At 39.7% G+C, this 19,278-nt stretch overlaps 5 protein-coding genes and 1 pseudogene across 6 annotated transcripts; 2 read left to right on the top strand and 4 right to left on the bottom strand.

Annotated features, from left to right (window-relative positions):
• Window positions 1-365: 365 nt before the first annotated feature.
• Window positions 366-3,876, top strand: LOC125205167 (magnesium transporter MRS2-5-like). 2 transcript variants are annotated; one of them, XM_048103990.1, is made up of 8 exons: window positions 366-572; window positions 1,006-1,543; window positions 1,917-1,987; window positions 2,074-2,202; window positions 2,284-2,625; window positions 2,714-2,761; window positions 2,844-2,987; window positions 3,746-3,876. In XM_048103990.1, the coding sequence occupies exons 2-8, from the start codon at window positions 1,096-1,098 to the stop codon at window positions 3,758-3,760; spliced, it is 1,197 nt and encodes a 398-aa protein (XP_047959947.1). In that variant the 5' UTR covers window positions 366-572; window positions 1,006-1,095; the 3' UTR covers window positions 3,761-3,876. The 2 variants fall into 2 exon arrangements, with proteins under 2 accessions (XP_047959947.1, XP_047959945.1); XM_048103988.1 differs by lacking the exon at window positions 3,746-3,876 and having other exon boundaries at window positions 367-572; window positions 2,844-3,143.
• On the bottom strand, window positions 3,330-5,825 carry LOC125205165. The gene is made up of 3 exons (XM_048103986.1): window positions 4,700-5,825; window positions 4,173-4,582; window positions 3,330-4,062 (listed from the first exon to the last, which is right to left on the bottom strand). Exons 1-3 carry the CDS (start codon window positions 5,340-5,342, stop codon window positions 3,451-3,453), a joined length of 1,665 nt encoding a protein of 554 aa, XP_047959943.1. The 5' UTR covers window positions 5,343-5,825; the 3' UTR covers window positions 3,330-3,450.
• A 137-nt stretch (window positions 5,826-5,962) lies between these two features.
• On the bottom strand, window positions 5,963-9,861 carry LOC125205163 (probable inactive purple acid phosphatase 1). The gene is made up of 13 exons (XM_048103985.1): window positions 9,708-9,861; window positions 9,041-9,218; window positions 8,803-8,894; window positions 8,656-8,722; window positions 8,426-8,548; window positions 8,221-8,313; window positions 7,950-8,079; window positions 7,763-7,844; window positions 7,490-7,628; window positions 7,171-7,376; window positions 6,958-7,083; window positions 6,517-6,826; window positions 5,963-6,428 (listed from the first exon to the last, which is right to left on the bottom strand). The coding sequence occupies exons 2-13, from the start codon at window positions 9,206-9,208 to the stop codon at window positions 6,123-6,125; spliced, it is 1,842 nt and encodes a 613-aa protein (XP_047959942.1). The 5' UTR covers window positions 9,209-9,218; window positions 9,708-9,861; the 3' UTR covers window positions 5,963-6,122.
• A 439-nt stretch (window positions 9,862-10,300) lies between these two features.
• On the bottom strand, window positions 10,301-12,716 carry LOC125205162 (pentatricopeptide repeat-containing protein At1g69290-like). Its single transcript, XM_048103984.1, has one exon. The coding sequence runs from the start codon at window positions 12,635-12,637 to the stop codon at window positions 10,673-10,675; it is 1,965 nt and encodes a 654-aa protein (XP_047959941.1). The 5' UTR covers window positions 12,638-12,716; the 3' UTR covers window positions 10,301-10,672.
• Window positions 12,717-12,872: 156 nt separating this feature from the next.
• On the top strand, window positions 12,873-16,360 carry LOC125205166 (protein root UVB sensitive 3). Its single transcript, XM_048103987.1, has 14 exons — window positions 12,873-13,197; window positions 13,415-13,474; window positions 13,559-13,597; window positions 13,678-13,740; window positions 13,866-13,922; window positions 14,071-14,134; window positions 14,341-14,424; window positions 14,528-14,610; window positions 14,709-14,838; window positions 14,951-15,043; window positions 15,168-15,306; window positions 15,479-15,519; window positions 15,602-15,789; window positions 15,982-16,360. Exons 1-14 carry the CDS (start codon window positions 13,039-13,041, stop codon window positions 16,075-16,077), a joined length of 1,296 nt encoding a protein of 431 aa, XP_047959944.1. The 5' UTR covers window positions 12,873-13,038; the 3' UTR covers window positions 16,078-16,360.
• Window positions 16,361-16,669: 309 nt separating this feature from the next.
• LOC125205168 lies at window positions 16,670-18,484 on the bottom strand (annotated as a pseudogene).
• Between the last annotated feature and the right edge of the window lie 794 nt (window positions 18,485-19,278).

Below are 19,278 nucleotides of genomic sequence, written 5' to 3'. Positions count from 1 at the left end.
ATATCACATCAATTCAAGTAAATTGAAATTTTCTTAATTGTAATTATTTTAGCATGTATTAAAAAATAATCATCAAATAATTTTGTCCATAATTGAGACATCAGATGTACTCATAATGGTTTCATGATCGCATTCAAATCTAACTATAATATAAAAAAAGTAACAATTGGAGTACTATAAAATATAAACAACCAACCTTACTCATAGAAAATGTTTATTTGTTAAAAGATGAACTTGAGGAGGAGATTCTTTTAATAAATCTTTTATTTCACATATAGGCTCATAAATGAATAAAATTGTTGTAGGAGTAGTACTAATAATCTACATATAGAGATATTTTTTGAGGTAAAACAAATATTGATCAGATTTTATCATCTGAATTTTATTCCATTTATTAAAACAAAAAAGAAAAAAAGATAGGGCGAGACAAGTCGCCATCACCGGAAACTTCGTAACGTGCGGCCTCTCTCCCACACACGGACTCCACTTCCAACAAGCGGGACAGTTCAAAGTGAATCGAGAATCTCCATAGCCCAAATTCATTGAATCAAGGCGGATTCTTGTGACCAACGGTATGATCTTTTTCAAACGCCTTCCTATACACACAATATACATATGATTTCTAGATTAAAGCAACGGAGGTGGGGGGTTTTGTCATTGGAAATCAATATGTTGGATTTTGGTGGTCGTTCTCCCAGATTAGATAAGACATGGCATTTTCAAGAATTGAGCTTTATCTGTATATGTAGGTACAAAATTTTCATCCTTTCTAGTGGAAATTTGGCATAGCCTGATGCCCTAAATTGGTTTTTGATTCTGGATTTTAGAGTAATTTTATGTTTCAGTATCAAATTACTCTGTTACCGATTGCTCAGTGACTTCCTTGCATAAGTGTTGGCAGTTTCTTTTAATGGTTGTTAGTAGCATAGTATGTGAGTACATGAGGTGTGATCTTTATCTTAAATTGTTTAGTTGCCGGAGTAAGATTTAATTCCTAGAATGCAGGCACTAGCCTACATCTTGAAGTCGACCGATGAAGAGAACTCTTGGATGTGAAGGTCTGGATGAGATAAAGGAGAGAAGAAGTCTAACAAAATGGCTCAACCCGGAGCTCCATCTTTCGGTGCTGATCCTGAATCTTTCGTATCTTCTCTGAACCCTTCGAGCTATTATGTTAATGGTATTGGGAGGCACAATGCATGTGGGCCTGGATTTCCAGGCTTAAAGAAGAGAACTCATAATCTTGGAAATCGGTCTTGGATATTGATTGATACCAAAGGGAACTTGGAAGTTGTGGAACTGGATAAGTCTACTGTCATGAGGCGTTGTTCGTTACCTTCCAGAGATCTCAGACTTCTGGATCCTTTGTTTATCTATCCCTCCTCGATATTAGGTCGTGAGAAGGCTATTGTTGTGAGTCTCGAACAGATTAGGTGCATAATCACAGCTGATGAGGTTATATTGAAGAACTCTGTAGAAGAGTCCGTGCAACAGTACAAATATGAGTTGTGCAAGCGTCTAGAGGTATCCAAGGATAATTATGGTAAGATACCAAAATTGCTGATATGCTTAATTTTTCATGTGTTTAATTTGAAAATTTCTTGACATTTGTTATGTACATTTTGTTTCTTTTGTGCTACTTCTTTACATTGATTTTTTTTTAATATCAGTTCAATAATAAGTAGGATAGGTGATAGAAAATTGGATGTGCATGCTTCTTTGAAATCTTGATAATGATACAAGAGCTACTGAAATCTTTGTATATGTGAAAAATTAGAAGTGCAAGACGTCAGTGAAGTGGGCACATCACCACGAAGGAAATTCTAAACAATAATTTTGTGCTCCCTCTCTCTCTCTCTGGTCAATCACCTTATGAGTTAATCGTAGCTCTGCTAATAATTTGCTATGTGGTTCAGACGATCTACCTTTCGAGTTCAGGGCTTTGGAGGTTGCTTTGGAACATACATGTATGTCACTTGATGCTCAGGTATGCAGTTGTGTTTGTTTTATGTATTTAGGGTCTCGATAACGGATCCAAGAATATCATTACACTGAACTTCATGAATTTAGTAGGTTAAAGATTTAGAGTTGGACATATATCCCGTGCTTGATGAATTGGCCTCATCCATAAGCACCCTCAATCTAGAGCGTGTACGTAGATTCAAAGGGAGCCTTCTGGCCTTAACTCAGCGAGTGCAAAAGGTAAATTGAGTGATACTATATCTGGCACAGCCTAACATAAACTTGGCAAGTTTTGATATATTACTTATTCTTGAATATTAGGTTTGTGATGAAATAGAACATCTGATGAACGATGATGGTGACATGGCGGAGATGTATCTAACTGAGAAGAAAGAAAGAAGGGATATACTTACCGACAGTGATACAGGCAATCCAATCAATATCTCAGAAGATGTAAATTTTGGATCCAAATCTGCTCCTGTTTCCCCGGTGGCATCATCTAGCGGAGTTCTCAGATTGCAGAGAGCTTTCAGCACTATGAGTACCAGCAAACACGGAAGCTTCTTGAGCTCATCTTCTGCTGCAGAAAACATCGATCAGCTTGAGATGTTACTCGAGGCATACTTTGTTGGCATAGACAACACACTCAACAAGTTGCTATCGGTAAGGAAAGTTTTACAATAAGCACAATTTTCTTACTGCATCAATGCTTAATTGCATATGTATAATTTGATGCTCCTTGGCCGTGCAGCTAAAAGAGTATATTGATGATACTGAGGATTTAATCAACATAAAGCTGGTAATAGAAACAACCAATTATCACTTCTTTTGTTTCAAGTATATCGTCTTTAACGTTTAACTTACTCTTACTGCTGTAACAGGGAAATGTCCAGAATCAGCTGATTAAATTCGAGTTGCTTCTCACAGCTGCTACCTTCGTGACTACCATGTTTGCCGTCGTGACTGCAGTTTTTGGAATGAATTTCAAAGACACCGTGTTCGACGAGCCCTCTACATTTAATTGGGTACTCATAATTTCTGGAGTCTGTTGTGTAGTGGTGTACGGTCTCTTTTTGATCTATTTCAGGCACAAAAAAGTCATCCCTTAGTGGTATATTTTACTCAAGTTACATTCTTTCTCAGGAATTATCAATTGATTTGTCATTGCTGCTTATGGTTTATATTTTGAGCATAATAATTCTCCTACTTATGTAGTGTTTTATGCATTTGGTTGAAAATGTAGAGTTATGTTGGAGAAAAACTAGTCATTTTAGTTGAGTTCTTTCTGTTTTCCACCAGACGTTCGAACGATGCCCATGAATCATTTAGTTGTCCTTCCTGCAGACCTCCATCAAGAACATTCCTAATTTGGCAAAAAAAACACATCTTTATTTTTTGACCTCATTGCTTTCACCTGTACAAGTAAGCTATATATATACACTCAATATTTATGGTACCAGTTTGCAGCTGAAATGTACATATATACAATCAAAATTTAAAATTAAAACCAGAGCCTGATTTCCTTCTCTCTAGTATCTGCTTTATTAGTAGCATCTCTGACTCATCACTGCCTTCATCTTCACTCATGGAATCCTCATTAGTGTGGAGGCTCATAAATGTTTGCTTATTATCCCAAATCTGGGGCATATCTTTCATGGAGTCACAGTTCCCATTCTGTATTCCGTTGGCAGAGCGACGTCCCTGGTCAATGCTCTTGCTGCCAGATTCCCCGTCGTTCTCTGATGGTTCGTCTTCTCTCATGGCGTGTTCATCACATATGCAGGTAGGACTATGGTGAGCAGATGAGGACTCTGTTTCGCTGTAAGAATATCTCCTCCCGGAGACGATACTGTGCTGTATTCTAACTCTGTTTTGGCTCTGGGCAAGCGCAATCTCTAGGTCCTTGATGCGCGTCTCAAGCCTCGACTCTATCAGCTCATGGAGCCGCAAGCTCAGCTCCCATGGAGAAACAGAGTAATTTGCAGGTTTGGAGCAATCTGCTGTCGTATCTGTTGTTCTGCTTTCTGATTCTGTTGCATCGTCCACCATTGCTGGCATCAGCTCGGCTCGAACGATTTCTGGTTCGAAATCTGGATCGTGCTGCCAAAAACAGATCAAATGCACAAATTTTAGCATTCACATAACTAGAAAATCAATCAGATATCATCATGTCAACAATAAAATTATTTACATATCTATGAATTTCTTACCTCAACAACACTAGATATTCCATCTTGATCAGATACATTCATGTTCAGTTCCAGCACCTCCAGTTCTGCTTGAAGCTCTGCCTCAATTCTGCTCAACAGCTCTAGGTTCTCTGCCTTGTTATCATCACTTGCTTTCGTCCCACTGGCATTTACAAGGGAAGGAGACGGGACCGGCTCTACAGTCGAGAGAGGCGAATCTTCTACTTCTCCGGGAGGTAGATTGCCCTCGCTGTCTAGTTCCTTCACCGTCACCATTTCGTTCAGGTCGAGCTCTTCCTGCAAGTCTTGTACCAAACCATGCATCTGCTTTAGCTTCCTGCCCAACCCATCTACCTCATTCTTCCAAGAAGTGGTTGCACCCACTATCCCAACAGTCATCCCAGTAATGAAAAGAAGCAACGCCTCAGCTCCTGTGAAAAATCACAACAGACATCATGCAAAGGCAGAGAAATCAAGAATTCAGACATCATCTCTGTAAATGACATAAACAAAGAACAAGAATGCAACCTAAATGATCATAAACGAACCTTGTGAATGCGATGATCTGCTAGAGCCCTTGCTCGGCTTCTTGAGCTCCTCAAACTGTTTAAAGGGAGAAGGTGACGCCTTGATCTCCCTTCCCGTTTCATCCAGACAGGCATCGGACTGGCTAGGACACGAGTTTTTGCCCCACATTGCATCAGTAACCAACACTGGTCTGACTGGAGGCATGGGTGGGGGATGCAGACATGAACTGTGCTGTTCCATATTATCCACACAAGCCCCTAAAGAGGTTAACAATGGCCTAATCCGACATCTTCTGTTTCTTGCCAATTTGGCCTTCCCCAATTTCATGTTTTGACCTTCTAGCTGCTGATTTTCTCCTAAACCAACAACTCCTGCTGACAGATTATAATCCTCAAGAATCCCACTTTTCTCTGGATGATAGTCACCATTAACATCTGAATGATTTTCCAAATCAAAAAGTGAATCATCTTGGCCTCTTTGCTGGGCTAATCTACGCAATGGGCATGTCTTATCTCTCAATTGCTGCAATAAATTTCTTGATTCTGTCTGAACATATTTGAGAGAAGGTCCACGTGGACTTTCTTTCTTGTCGGCTGAGAAATTCGGCAAGTTCTTCGCTATGCATCCAACTCCAGCAGCTGCTGCAACAACCCATAAATCCATTTACACACAAACGGCTAAAATTCAACCTCTTCTATCTCAAGAGAAAAAGGCATCAGCTCCACAGAATTTTGATGGGTTGAAACTGATGAGCCTCTGCAGAAAGTGAAGATCTCGATGCCAGAAAAAACCCACGAAAAAGAATGAATTTTTATCAAGAAGATCAATGAAGAAAGCTGCTGCTGACTCTGAAATTTGTTGATTAGATTTCTTCAAGAACAGTGGGAGTGACTTTCGCGTATTCTTGAAAAATAATAAAAATGGGAACTTTCAACAAAACGATTGATCAGGGGAGTATATTATTTTTATGAAGGGGCAGGAGAAATGGTCAAGATTTTTCGATACAACTCATGGTCTGGATTGGAGCGAAGCTTTGAATTGCTAGTAGTATTTTGTTTTCTTTTTTTAAGTATTTTATTTTCGAGTGATTAATAAGGCTGTGTTTGGCATGCCATACATGTCACTAGTGTTTTGAGCCACTAATTGTGGATTGTGAATTTGAGACCCTCATTCAATTCTCAAATCTTAGATTTTATTCTACTAAAAGGAATAGAATTCTAGTCCTTTAAATGTCTTTTTTTATTCCACTACCATATTTATTATACAAGAATATTGAAAAAGGGTTGTAAAAAATTGCAATGAACCAGCCTCAGTAAATGTAGTGCAAATAGCACATAATACACCCTTCCTTCAACGTTCTGAGATTACAAATGCATGTATACATACAGCCCTGAAGTTGGAGGACAAAGAAAAGCATGATAAAGCTGGAGAGTGAGAAGACCATCACGAGGCGAGGGTCGTGCTCGGGCAGCTATCGATGGTGCAGGCCAAGATGTCCCTGTAGTCCCGGGATATCTTGAAGGAGTCGTAAACCTCCCCATCTCTGCTTCTCTTGTACTCGAACAGCAGGTTGGAGTGGTCGAACGCAGTCAACTTCACAAACCCGTAGTCAAGGTCTCTGAACAAACTCCAGTTAGGTTGCAGAGGTGAGAATGGCGAGAGGCTGGCGCCTCCACCGCCAGCAGCTACGTGTATTGTGCCATTCAAACCCCCCTTGTAGTAATTCTTCTCCTTGCTTGTGCAGATGTTCTGCAGAAACATGGTGATGAATTTGTTCAAAATCATGAATCTTCATTGAATGAAGAATGTAGTACAGAATTAGATTGAGTTTTTTTACCTGATATATAGGGCAAGTCCTTTCGTAATTATGGACATGGCCGTAGACAGCTATATCGACTTTGTACTTCTGCCACAGTTTTTGAAGGTCATCTCTCCCCATTGGTTCTCCAAATGATCCTTCGATAGCATAGCTAGCATCAGACGAGTAGCCTAGAACGCGGTGGGCAAGGAATATCAGCCAAGGTTGCTTCTGTCTGTCTGCAGACGCCAGGCAGTGCTCAATGAACTTGTATTGCTCGGTTCCCTCTCTCCAGTCATGTTCAGAGTCAGCTATGCAGAATCGGAACATGCCATAGTCCGTTGAATACCTGTACATGACATACTTAAATCACGCGTTTCTAAGCAAGAAACTAATTGCCTTTACTCTTTAGGCTATACTGATTGTAATGAAAAGGCAACTTCTGTAAAAGTTGCAACATCAGAAGTCAATTCAACATACCAGAATTTCGCTCGATTTTCAGCTGGAACGAAGAACATAGTCTCAGCCGCCACCCCACATTCTCCACCCGAATCATTGTTCTCATAAAACGAACCTGATCCAGGCCAGTCGCGCTCATGGTTGCCACTTTAGGGGAAACCACCAATATTTAGAGAGAGAGAGAGAGAGAGAGAGAGAGCATGATGATCAGTTTGGTCGAAAACTACAATTTACCTGGCTATCATGTAGGGGACCCTCGAAGCAATAGGCTCGACTTGAGCAGTGAACTGATCCCACTGAGAGAGATATCCATTAGCATAGCAGATGTCTCCTATGTGAAAGACTATGTCATAATTCTCCAGATCATCCACGAGCTGCCTGGTCGTGTTGAGGGAACCGCGTTGGAAATTGTTGTACTCGTTGGATCCATCAGCTTCATCCTGCACAAACAATGCAGAAAAACCAGAACACACTTCTCAGTCACTTGAATCCTTCTGAGGCAGTAAAAACGCGACCAACACAGTAAAAAGTGCTTTCTGAAAGGAGTTGTAACCTTTCCCATATCGCCAAAAATGATGACTCGTTGCACAGAGTTCTGACCCGGATATGGAGAAGCTTTAAACTCGTAAACATCACTCCAAGTAATTGTATTTGTACCATCAAGCATAAAATGCCCCAATCTATAGGTGTACCTGAAAAACTAATAAAATTAGGTTTTCTGAAATTTTAGATGCCGAAACTTTACAAAGATCAGTATCTGAAGAAGCATTATACATGTAATATTCCTAAAAAGGGGTTTGAAATTATCTTGTGACATAGAGCATACATTGAGTTGGGCCATAAGTCCTTAAGAAAAGCAGTATGTATGAATCCAGGGTCGCGCCAGCCAACTGTTCTCGCGGGTGCACCTACAAAATATGTGATCCTCTTTCAACATTTACCTCAAAACGTAGAATATGGAGGCACTTCACTATAATCGAAGGTTAAAGCAATATAAAAGGATTTTAACACACCACACATGCTGCTACGATCAAATGTCAACGTAACTGCCAAGGCACGGAACCGTGGACCGTTCTTTGGGCCCCATTGAACGAAAGGCTGTGCTCCCTCAATAGCATAACCGCTAGTCCAGGTGATGGTCATCTAAGCACCAACATCTCAAAAAAATTAGTCTTTCTCGTTTGTTAGGGAAAGCTTGAACATAACGTCAAGAAAAGAAGATCATCATCAACCACATGGAAATGCCTCTGAATACGAAGAGGTGCTTATATGATAAGAACTCACTTCGTTCCATTCCTTCCCTTGCGCCAAACGCGGATATAGAGGCGCATTAGGATTAACAAAGGCGATTACATTTGACACAGCCAGCAGCTTTGGCTGTTCCAAAGAAGAAAGAAACAAATTAAGCATACATATATATATCCACGTTTCATCATGACCACTATAACCGGACGAACAAACAGTATAATCTGTGGAGCAGGATGATTACATTTGACACACCACCAGAAAATAAACCAAATGAAAAATTCGATCTTTGGTTAATCAACTGAAGCTTCAAAGAGCCTTTGCCTGTATCCTTGTAATTGGGATTGCTGAAATTTGCAAACTGATACTGCAGATAAATCAAACCATACAAATATTAGTCTTTTTTAGATTCAAAAGTAGAGTGGAGAAGCTTTTGGTTTTGTAGAATTACTGAAAACTGGAATCAGACAAAACCTTAATGGGTGCTGTGCACAAATATGGCGGCCCAACTCTCGAGTTTTCTGGGGGGCAGGTAGAAGAACTGAGAAAAATAGATGAAATTTCTAAAATTAGTTAACTCTGCCAAATTAAATCTTAAACTGACTTATGCATTTTCTTTACCTGAAGTTGGCCGGAGAAAATACACCAATCCAGTCTTCAACCGACGGATTTGAGCTCTTATATTCCACAGTAATCCAATCTTGGTTGTTTCCCTGATATAGGAAGTTGTTTCAAGTCAAATTTAACCATCTAAGAAATCAGTTTCTTACAACAAACCAGTTTGCAAATGATACAGTATAACTCACAGAAAAGTGTGTCTATTTATGGCATCAGCAGATTGCATAAATGGAAAACTTACATTGACTCCAAGAACTGATGGAGAAGCTTTAACATAAGCATTCTTATCTAAAGAAATAACAGCCTTCTCGATAGCAATTTTTGAAAGGGATTGAACCCCGTTCGCTGTTGCCTCTTCGAGGCTCGCCAGAGCCCATAAAACCACCGCGAGTTGCACAAAAACGTTCATCTCATTACACCTAAATTCGGAAATCAATGCCATTAGAAGTGAGTGAGGAGAAAGCTTCCAAAATGTAGTTCGAAACGCCCACTAACATAACTTCTTTAATATCTAGAATTGCATTTTCTTGCTATAGATATTAACACAAACTCATTCAATCAATCAATCCTAACTAGAAATATGCATACAAGAAACTTAAATCTACTGTTTACAAGTCCATGAGCCAAAGATAAACTAAGAAATCATTCAATCATGCACATTCTTAAGCAGCACTCCACACCTCAATCATTGCATCACCCCACCCTACACACAGCTATAAGAAAGTCAAAGCTACTACCACTACATCAACATTATTACTGCATATGGTTTGAATGTGAATTCAAGGGATCCAAATTTAAATTCTTAATAAGACAATAGTTCAAAATAACTAAACGAACTAGTACAATCAGACATCACAGCAATCAAGAATCGGAAAAGAATCATTCAAAGAGAGGGGGTTGGGAAAAACCTCAAATAGGGATGATTAAATCTCTCTGGGTAAATGGGATGGGAGAGCAAAAAATTTGATCGAACTTGAACACTCTCTATAACGTGTGTGAGTATCTCTCTTTTTCTGTTCTTGATTTTGGCGATATATATTGAAATGTTAAGTCAAACAAGTGTTGGAATCTTTTATGGTACATTCGATTTAATATATGTGGCGCGTTTACAGTCAGATTCTCAACGGTTGTTACCTTTTTTTTGCAGATACAAAATTAAGGATTTTTCCGAAAATGAAATATGATTGGATCTCAATAATTATTATAGTGAAATTTGCCGTTACGTTAATATAAATTAGTGTTGATAAACGATCTAGTAAAAATCAAATTCATAACTTTTCCAATAAATTTACCCGCACTCAGACTCAACCATATATTGATTCTTTTTTTCAAAAACTTTTTTTACATAAACGGAGCCAGAGCCAGGAATTCAACATAGGTGGGGCAAAAATATACATAAAGATATTTTAATACATTAAGAAGGGCCAAAAATAAGGATATTTAAAAAAAAAAAAATTAACTATTAAATGTAGTATACATAAATTTTTTCTAGGTGGGGCAATTGCCCTTGTGAATTCCGAAATATATCCGTGACAATGGTTAATTCAGAAAGATAACTAACTAATTAACTAACTTTGGTGAAAGCAAAGATCAGTTGCATTATTAGAGCATATCCAAACTATGAACTCTTCCACCTGCATCCTGCTTTCTTCTCAGATCTCGTCACCATTGAAGAGGCCGTAGTTAGCCAGCAACGCGCTTCCAGATGCTCGTTTCTTGAGACCCAAATCCAGCTCTGCTAACCACCTCCGATGCTCAAGCAGCAGCAGCTCCCTAGATGCCTCGTTGCTGGCTCTAGATGCCGATCCAATGGGCTGCAGCGTGTCTGGTTGAGAAGACGAGCGAGCAGCCAAACACAGATGCAAAACCTTTTTCAAGTGCTCAAACCAGCCCAATTCTTGAAGGCAATCAAGGACTCCATTTTCCTCAAGTTTCTCTTCCTCAATTTCACCACCTTCAGCTTCTTATGCTTCTCCATGAAAGCTTGCTTGTACCTCCATTTATCGACAAATATCTTCATCTCCCGCGATTTCTCCACAACTTGCATCACAGCATCAAAGAACCCGCCCTTCACCAACGCGTACAGAAAAGCATCAACCAAGCTATGATCCAATTCGAATCTTCTCTCCCCCTCACCAGATATCTTCCTCTTCACCTCATTCCAAAGCATCAGAACACTGAAGTATCTCTCTATGGTCACATATCCGTTAATGAGGGACAGATAGGTCTGCTGGTTCGGTTCAAAGTGAAGGAAATTCATCCTCCTGAAAGTCCTGCTCGCGTCCTCCATCCTCCCGGCCTTGCAGAAGGCATGGATGATCGAGTTCCAATCATGAGTGCCTACTTCAACTCTAGGGTCCTCGACAACCTCATCCAAGAAGGATGCCATCAGCTCAGGTCGGTGATGCTCAGTTAGGCCGGTCATGATCGTCAAGTAACTGCCTTTCAGATCAAGCATTCTCGACTCTCTCATCTCACGAAACAGAGAGAAGGCTGACTGGAAATCTTGGCATGACATGGATGTTTCTATCAAAGCATCGTAACTACTGACATCCAAGTGTAACCCTAAGCTGCTAATCTCTGTAACCAACTGAGCAGCCTCAGCAGTTCTTTGCTCCTTGCAATACGCCTTCAAGATTGGCACGTAAACGCCCAATCCAACACAAGCACCACGAGCATTCATCTCATCAAGAACTCCATGAGCCTTTTCTAGACAACCGAGACTGATGCAAGCAGTGATGACACCATAACCAAAAGATCTCTCCACCACAAGAGATGAAGATTCGAGCTTTTGACACTCAATGATCAAGCTAGCTAAACTCTTATGATCCCCATTTTGCAGAAACCCTCTCACCACTTCATCACAAGTCCCCTGACTCAACCCGGTCTCGTCCCCCCCTTCTCTCACACCGCGTATTATTGCAGCTGAAACTGCTTCAAAATCACCAGACTTCAAATACCCACAAATCAGATTATGCACATGAACACTTGCATCAAAACCACCAAGCCTTTCAACCACACCCTCTAACTCAACCACCTTTTCATTCAGCCCCTTCACAGCATATAGATACGCAAGCAGTCCGAATGTCACCTTATCCGGCCTAATCCCTAGCAACGACATTGTTTCCACCACTTTCTCTGCATCAACAACAGATTCAAACTCCCTACAATAACACTCCAATGCAGCATTGCACGCAGTCAAATCAGGCCTCATGAAATGCACCTTCTCCTCAAGAGCCATCCTACAACACTCATGAAACACACCCAAAAAAGCAGAAAAGCTCCCATTTTTCCTACATATGTCGACGAGCACGCAGCCCCACATCTCAAACGGCATGAAAAACCTGTTCTTGAGCATGCTCTTCGCCACTGCGAACGCGGCGGCGCCGGTGTTGGCTTCTCTCATGGAAACCAAAAGGGCCCTCACGCTCTCATACTCCAGCAGCGACGGATCCTTCTCCAACACGAAAACCACCGACGCGTACGCTCTTTTCAGATTGTGGGTGTCGGAGAGCGAGGACAGGTGCGTGATTAACGAATTCGTGAGGGGCTTACTCGGAAAGGCGGCGCCACTGGTGAGCGACTTGAACGATTTCCACGCCTCGTCGGTGTCGCATTCGAGAAGGGATTGATGGAGAGCCGCTTCAAGATTGGATTTTTGGTGCTGCGAAATGGAGTTCGAAACTGGATTCTGATTGGGTTTGTTTGTTTCTTGTGATTGAGGGTTTTTCCTGAGCGCGAAGATTGAGGGTTGGAGGAATGAATATAGGCTTGGGATTTCTGCTTCTGATGATGAAAAGTGTCGTCTTGAAAGGAGAAAATTCGCTGCTCTCCGCATTTCTTCCGCTCTCTCCTCCTCAGTTGCCGCCGGCGGAAGAAGAATCACTATAATAGTTTATACTAATTGCAGTTATTGCACAATTTTATGCCTAATTTAGAATTACACTAAACTTAATAACATAAATTTGGCCCTACTAATATGTCATTATTCGTTTTCCGCCCTTGTTTTTGGCCCAACTATTTTTTCTTTTTTCGTTTTTAACCCTCATTAATATACGATCTTGTGTTTTTCACCCTCTTTACTTTTCATTTGTAAATTTTGTGATTTTTTCTCTCCTTAATTTCATTATGTTTTATTACCTTTATTAATTTGCTATAGAATATTTTCTCCTTGTAATCTTGTTTCCGAGAAAAAAATGAAGTCTTGACTTTGATAGTAGCACGTCTAGAGAAGCAGTAATGGAACCGGAGGCCTCAGTGATCGAAGAATGGAACGGCAGCGCTTCTTCAAAACTCACAAAGACTGCAACTTTCACTGTCGCCGGAGCCACCGTACGGAAATCGTCTCTCCGTTTCAATCATCTTTCTCGGAGAATCCTCGACGCCTTTGTTCCTGAGGTGAAATGTCGATATGTTCCTCGCTATTAATCTTTCTTCGTAAGAATTGCTTGATGGATGTTTGTTTTCAGTTTTCCAATGACTGTGTTATTTCAAGCACAGTAAGAAATGTTAATGCCATAACCTGTGAGGAAAAGAACTTCAATAATTGTGATGAGTGAGCTTAATTGGTGTAAGGAGAAATTCCATTTGATCTGAAATTGGCACAAAATTGCAGGGATTTCCAGGCAGTGTGACTCCTGATTATGTCCCTTTTCAGATATGGGATTCATTGCAGGTTGCCAGCCCTTTGTTTTTCTAGTTTTTTCATTAAATCCAGAGCGTTTTTGCCCTCGATATTGATTGGCAAGGTTACTTGCAGGGCCTATCGACTTATGTGAGAACAATGCTTTCCACACAGGTAATAAGATTGTTGCAATCTTTAGCCTTTTGATATGTCATATGTATGTAGGACTAAAGTGCATGTATTAGTTGCTTTAGGCTCTTCTTAGTGCCATTGGTGTTGGTGAGAAATCAGCCACAGTTATCGGGGCTACATTTCAGGTATACATTCTGTTACGGTTTACGTATTTACTTATTTTTACATGGTGCAAGATGATAATCATTTGAAAGTTCGAGTGGCTTTTTCTCCATCTGTTTATTAATCCCACTCTAAAAACCTATGTCAGTGGTTTCTGAGAGATTTAACTGGAATGCTTGGAGGTGTCTTGTTTACATTTTACCGGGTAATATTTCACTGTTTTTTTTTGGATTTATCACTATGCATGTGAATGGCAGAAAAGGAAAAAGTCTATAATGCTTAACCTTATATATGCATGAAATGTTGTCTGGTAAAGAGATTAAGATCCCAACACCACATTCTCTTTTCATCAGGGGGCTGACCTGGATAGCAATGCCAAAATGTGGCGTCTTGTTGCAGATCTCATGAATGACCTTGGTAATATTGTCTTCACCTCTATTTGCCAAAATCATTTCTGTTGTTGCTACTACAATTTGATTGGGCTGCATTATATTTTTTACTATGTAGCATTCTTGTATATTTATTTTCTGATATGGTAGTTGTCATATTTATCGATTCTTTTACAATATTAATTAGCTCATTTCTAATGCTTCAAGTTTGAGACTAGACTGAATTTGTTGCAGGGATGCTGATGGACCTTCTTTCCCCTTTATTCCCTTCGGCTTTTGTGGTCATTGTATGCTTGGGAAGCATATCACGATCATTCAGTAAGTTCTGAAAGTTAGTTGAATCGTTAATTCAAGCCCTCATGCATATTAAGTCATATTAATTATTTCTGCTCCAATTCTTTCCATATGTGCTACTTAACAGCTGGGGTTGCCAGTGGTGCAACTAGAGCCGCCTTAACACAACATTTTGCTCTTCAGAACAATGCAGCTGATATATCTGCTAAGGTAATACGCTTCATTTAAAGGATCGGTCAGTATATTGCAGTAACTGTAAATGTTTTCATCGTTTTTATTCATTGAAACTTGTTACCGGAATGAGATAGGAAGGTAGCCAAGAGACTCTAGCAACGATGATTGGGATGGCTCTAGGAATGCTTCTTGCCCACATCACTATGGGGCATTCAATGGCCATATGGTTTTGTTTTCTGTCTCTCACCGTCTTTCATATGTATGGTTAGTCTCCTCTGATAGTCTTATTGCTTATATTGCCCGGTGATTCTTCTGTCTGAACTAACATAACCTGCAACTGCATCCACCTTAACTCAGTCATCTACTTTATTTGCAGCAAACTACAGGGCTGTTCGTTGCCTTACACTGAGCACATTAAACTCTGAAAGGAGCTCGATTCTCTTGCCACATTACATAAAGACTGGTCAAGGTGAGACATCGAGTCTCTGATATTATGAAACTGTAGGACTTGAGATTCCAAAACGCTGATTTTTTTTGTTTTTTTTTTTTTGTTTTTTTGTTTTCTTTTTTGTTTTTTTTTTTTTGTTTTCTAGTTCTTTCACCAAAAGAGGTCTCTGTAATGGAACATATTTTACCTCGGTGGATGAGTTCATGGATGACGAGCAGGGTAGAAAATTTGGGGAAACGGGTACGCTTAAGTGTCCGGATCTCTTCACTTAATAATGATGAAGTGTAAGTTCTCAACTGTACTGTTATTCTTTTGACATGCATTTCCCAGATTCCTTCGTTTAGCGATTTACTCATCCCGAGCATTTTCTTCTAACACATTTAGCATGTAACAATACCTAATAACGTCGGAAACATAATTACATTGATATGTAAATTCTCATTTTATGGAGAACAGGGTAGATCTCTCGCGTCTTGCCAGCTCTTATTACAACAAAGGTTCATCTCATTTATTCCCTTTCTTACAGTTGGTAGTTCAAATCAACACTTAAGTCTTATTAACTCCTTTCGGTTTTGCTAGGAATGTACATACTACTTCCAAGAAAGAGTTTTGTTGATGTGATCATGCATAGAGATTCGACAGCAGCAGATGTCCTACAAGCTTTCATGCATGCTCTCGTCTTGGCAAAACTGGATGACAAAAATCAATCTATGCATATCCAGAGCCAGTCATGGATGGATAAAAACTATCAAGACTTTCTTCTTATGGTACTTCCTGGAAATACTAATGTTAATTTTGATTTTTCCTCTTGTTCTTAGGGATAAGGAAATGAAAAAGTAGAAGCATTAGTCATATTCCAATCATGGTGTTCACATTTAGTTCATGACTTAAAATGAGAAAAGGATTGCCATTCTCATATATACCTAAGTTGTAATTTTTGGTTTATCGTTGCTTGGCAGCTCCGATCATCAGGATGGAGAACAGAACGTCTTCTATCGCCCTCCATTGCATGGAAGGCAAATTGGTCTATAGATTCGTCTGATAAAGTCGAGTAGGGAGCTTCAAAATCAAAGAGCCTGGTCTGAAATTTCTAGCAAATCGAATAGAACGCCTTTTTCCAATGTAACTTCTTAATTTATTGCATACGCCTGATTCCGATTGCTCTGTTTTTTCACAAGATTTTGAGATTCATTTGTTGGTACTGCACTATAATGCATACCAATCTTGAACGTGCACTAGTTTTTTTGTTGATCCTTCCTAAATTATGGCTATTTGCCTACTGTGACACTAATGTTATACTACCACAGAATCAATAAGATCTGACTTTTTATTGATTAATAGTCAAATTTGATGAGAATGTTGATTGTGCTAAAGCAATATCTCTGTAAGCAAAGAGAAGATAACTCGTGAAAACCAAAACTTGTTGCTTTGACTGAAAACCAAAAGAAAAAACTCAGAAAAATAACAAATTTTAAGAAAGTTGTATATGACACTAGAACAAAAATGCAATCTCTTTATAATTTTCTAATGTGTGTTTCAACCAAATTCAGTTGTTGAGCTTTGGCAGTAAATTTGCATTTCTTCTTTTCAATCTATTTAACATTCATTTGCAGACTACAAAGGAAAGGAGCAGCTAAATAAGTTAATGTAAATTTTCCCAATCATGATCATCACCACTGCATTTCTCTCTACTGCAACTTGCTATACATCTGGTATACATGCCGGTTTTAGTCACTACTTGCGGTGACCTGCCAACGCCATGAGGACAGCGACAGCAACCACGAACATCAGCAACATCACAATGAGAAGCATGTACGTTCTTCTGGAAGATCTTCTGTACTCACCAAACAGAAATATACCCCAGAATGTACTCGCAAGGGGCAAAGCCTACAAACCAACCAAAATATGATCAAGATTTTTCTGACTTTTCGCTGCATAGTTAGTGGACTGACCTGAACAGCATCAGCTGCAGCATATCCAGCAGCTTGGCCGCCCATGAACTGGAGGCCGTTACCAAATCCACATAGAAGTCCGGCCAAAAGGGCCCAACCTCTACCATTCCAGTCAGAAAGATGGGCCTTGAACGACGACTTGGCAAAGTTCAAGACGGGGTGGTACAAGAAGGTGATGTTGAGGTTGACAGCTATCACGAAGCAGGATGATGAAAAGTAGAAAATTGCAATGTATACACTCAGGTTGGGGACACCGTCTTTCAATGTATGCCACTGATCATTTGTGGTCAGATTGAATGCCGGAGTGAAGAAAGAGAAGCATATCCGGCAAAGAAAGTTATTCCCAAACCTATGTAAGTCCCCTTCCCAAAAACCTGCAGCAGCAAGCACCAAATTCAAATTTTGTTTTCAATATTGTATTTTTGTATATGTATATTTCTCCTTTGATGTAAGCAGAAAACAAACCTTGATTGCCCTTTTGTTCTCGAGCTTTATGAGAAAATCTGCAGTGCCATACTTTGCTTTGTCGCCTCCATTTTCCAAATCTGTAGATTGTATACAGAATATCTGAATGAAAGAAAAAAAAAACTTATGATATATGGTCTTACCTTTGTTTCCATTAGTTTCTTTGGAAGCATGAGCATTCTTGTCACTGTAAAATGAGAGTTCTATCAACAAACACACACACACACACTCAAACAATAAGACACTTGTGGATTGCTTGAACTACTGTTTTCGTGATGAATATTTGGACGAAAAATAACATACACAGCTGCGCCTTTGCTATCAGCCGAATAGATAGCAAGCTTGGCTTTGTTATCATCGGCATTGGAGGCATGAACAGCAGTGCCGAAAAAGACAGCAGTCAGGAAGCATCCAACACCAGGGAAAAGAATCTCAGCCTTGTTGATTTTGCCATCCAAGAAATAATTCAATGTTGTTCCTGGATAAAGCCAACACAGACCAAAATGTAAATACATATGAAGCTTAGGTTCACAAAAACACTAAAAAGACAAACTTAATACAAAATTCATAATACCTATTACAACAGTTATGCTGGATGTCATAACCTCAGTGACTGACAAACCAACAAATGCCCAAGCATACTGCGTCGCCAGATTGCCAAGACTCAGAAAAATCCCACCACCCATTGCAAATAACACACTAGGCCAATTGTTCTGCATTTTGTATAGCATAGATAGGCTTAGCATTTCATATTCATAGCAAAGCAAGATTCGAGTAAACAGACGAATGTGAAAAGGTCCTTAACATCAAGAGGGGTTATCTAATTTGGACCTGAGATAGCTGGTCTAGGAAGTTTAGCTTTTGATTGCCGATTTCACCAAATGTGAAGGCTATGATGATTGCAGCTAACAGATTCGTGATTGTGTAATTGAGGGAGACGGCCTCGCCTCTCGAGGAGTGTTAACAGTGCAGGCCACGTGCCCAAGAAGGAAAGAGCTAAGAGCATGCAAGCTATTGCACCTCCTTTGCTCTCTACAAGATACATTTGCAGCTGTGTGACGATGAATCTCTCAGATTGAATAGATGCAACAGTTGGAAGGCCAAAATAATCCTATATACAAAATTAACGTAGTGATGTAGGATGCAATCTCTAATTAATCTTGACTAGTGTGGACAACTATATAGAATGCAGATTGTAATAAAAAAAAGTTGCATCTCCAATAATTTGTTAGAATATGCGATATGCCAACTGTCTTGGGATTATGCGGCATAAAAGCATCCACAGCAGCGGCGGGTTTCTCTCAGCCAGAGGGCATGCCATGCAACGTGGATGCGCACATATTATTGTTTGTGAGTTGCTGGATTTTCAGAAAATTAGCATGATGGTATAAATGACTTAATTCATAAGATGCGTAACGTGCACTCGCCCGGCCTGGACAGTATGCTGGTATAAAGGTATGAGTTGGCCGAATACATACCATGCATACCAAACATTTGCGTGGTCAGCCTCGACACCACGCTTGTATGATGATACTATTAAGTAACCTAATGAGTGTGTTTTAAAACTGAAGTTTATTTGACTATTTTTGTAACTTTTCCAATTTTCGTCTACCAAGAGTTGTTTGTGTGTCACCAACAAAACTGAATAATGGAGTACTCCATATAGAAGAGTTATGTCAAAGTTTTGTAATTGAAATTGTCGAAATAAATTTGGGGAAGATGGGATCATGATTCATGGAAAAACGGCAAAGAGCGTCATGATTTGGGATTCAACGCCAGATTTTCTTTGGATATGGAGTTGGGATAATTGTTTAGCTTGTAACAACAAAAATCAAGTGT

Source organism: Salvia hispanica, chromosome 2 (genome assembly GCF_023119035.1).
Source record: "Salvia hispanica cultivar TCC Black 2014 chromosome 2, UniMelb_Shisp_WGS_1.0, whole genome shotgun sequence".
Classification (NCBI taxonomy): Eukaryota; Viridiplantae; Streptophyta; class Magnoliopsida; order Lamiales; family Lamiaceae; genus Salvia; species Salvia hispanica.
This window is presented reverse-complemented; position numbering and strand designations above follow the sequence as displayed.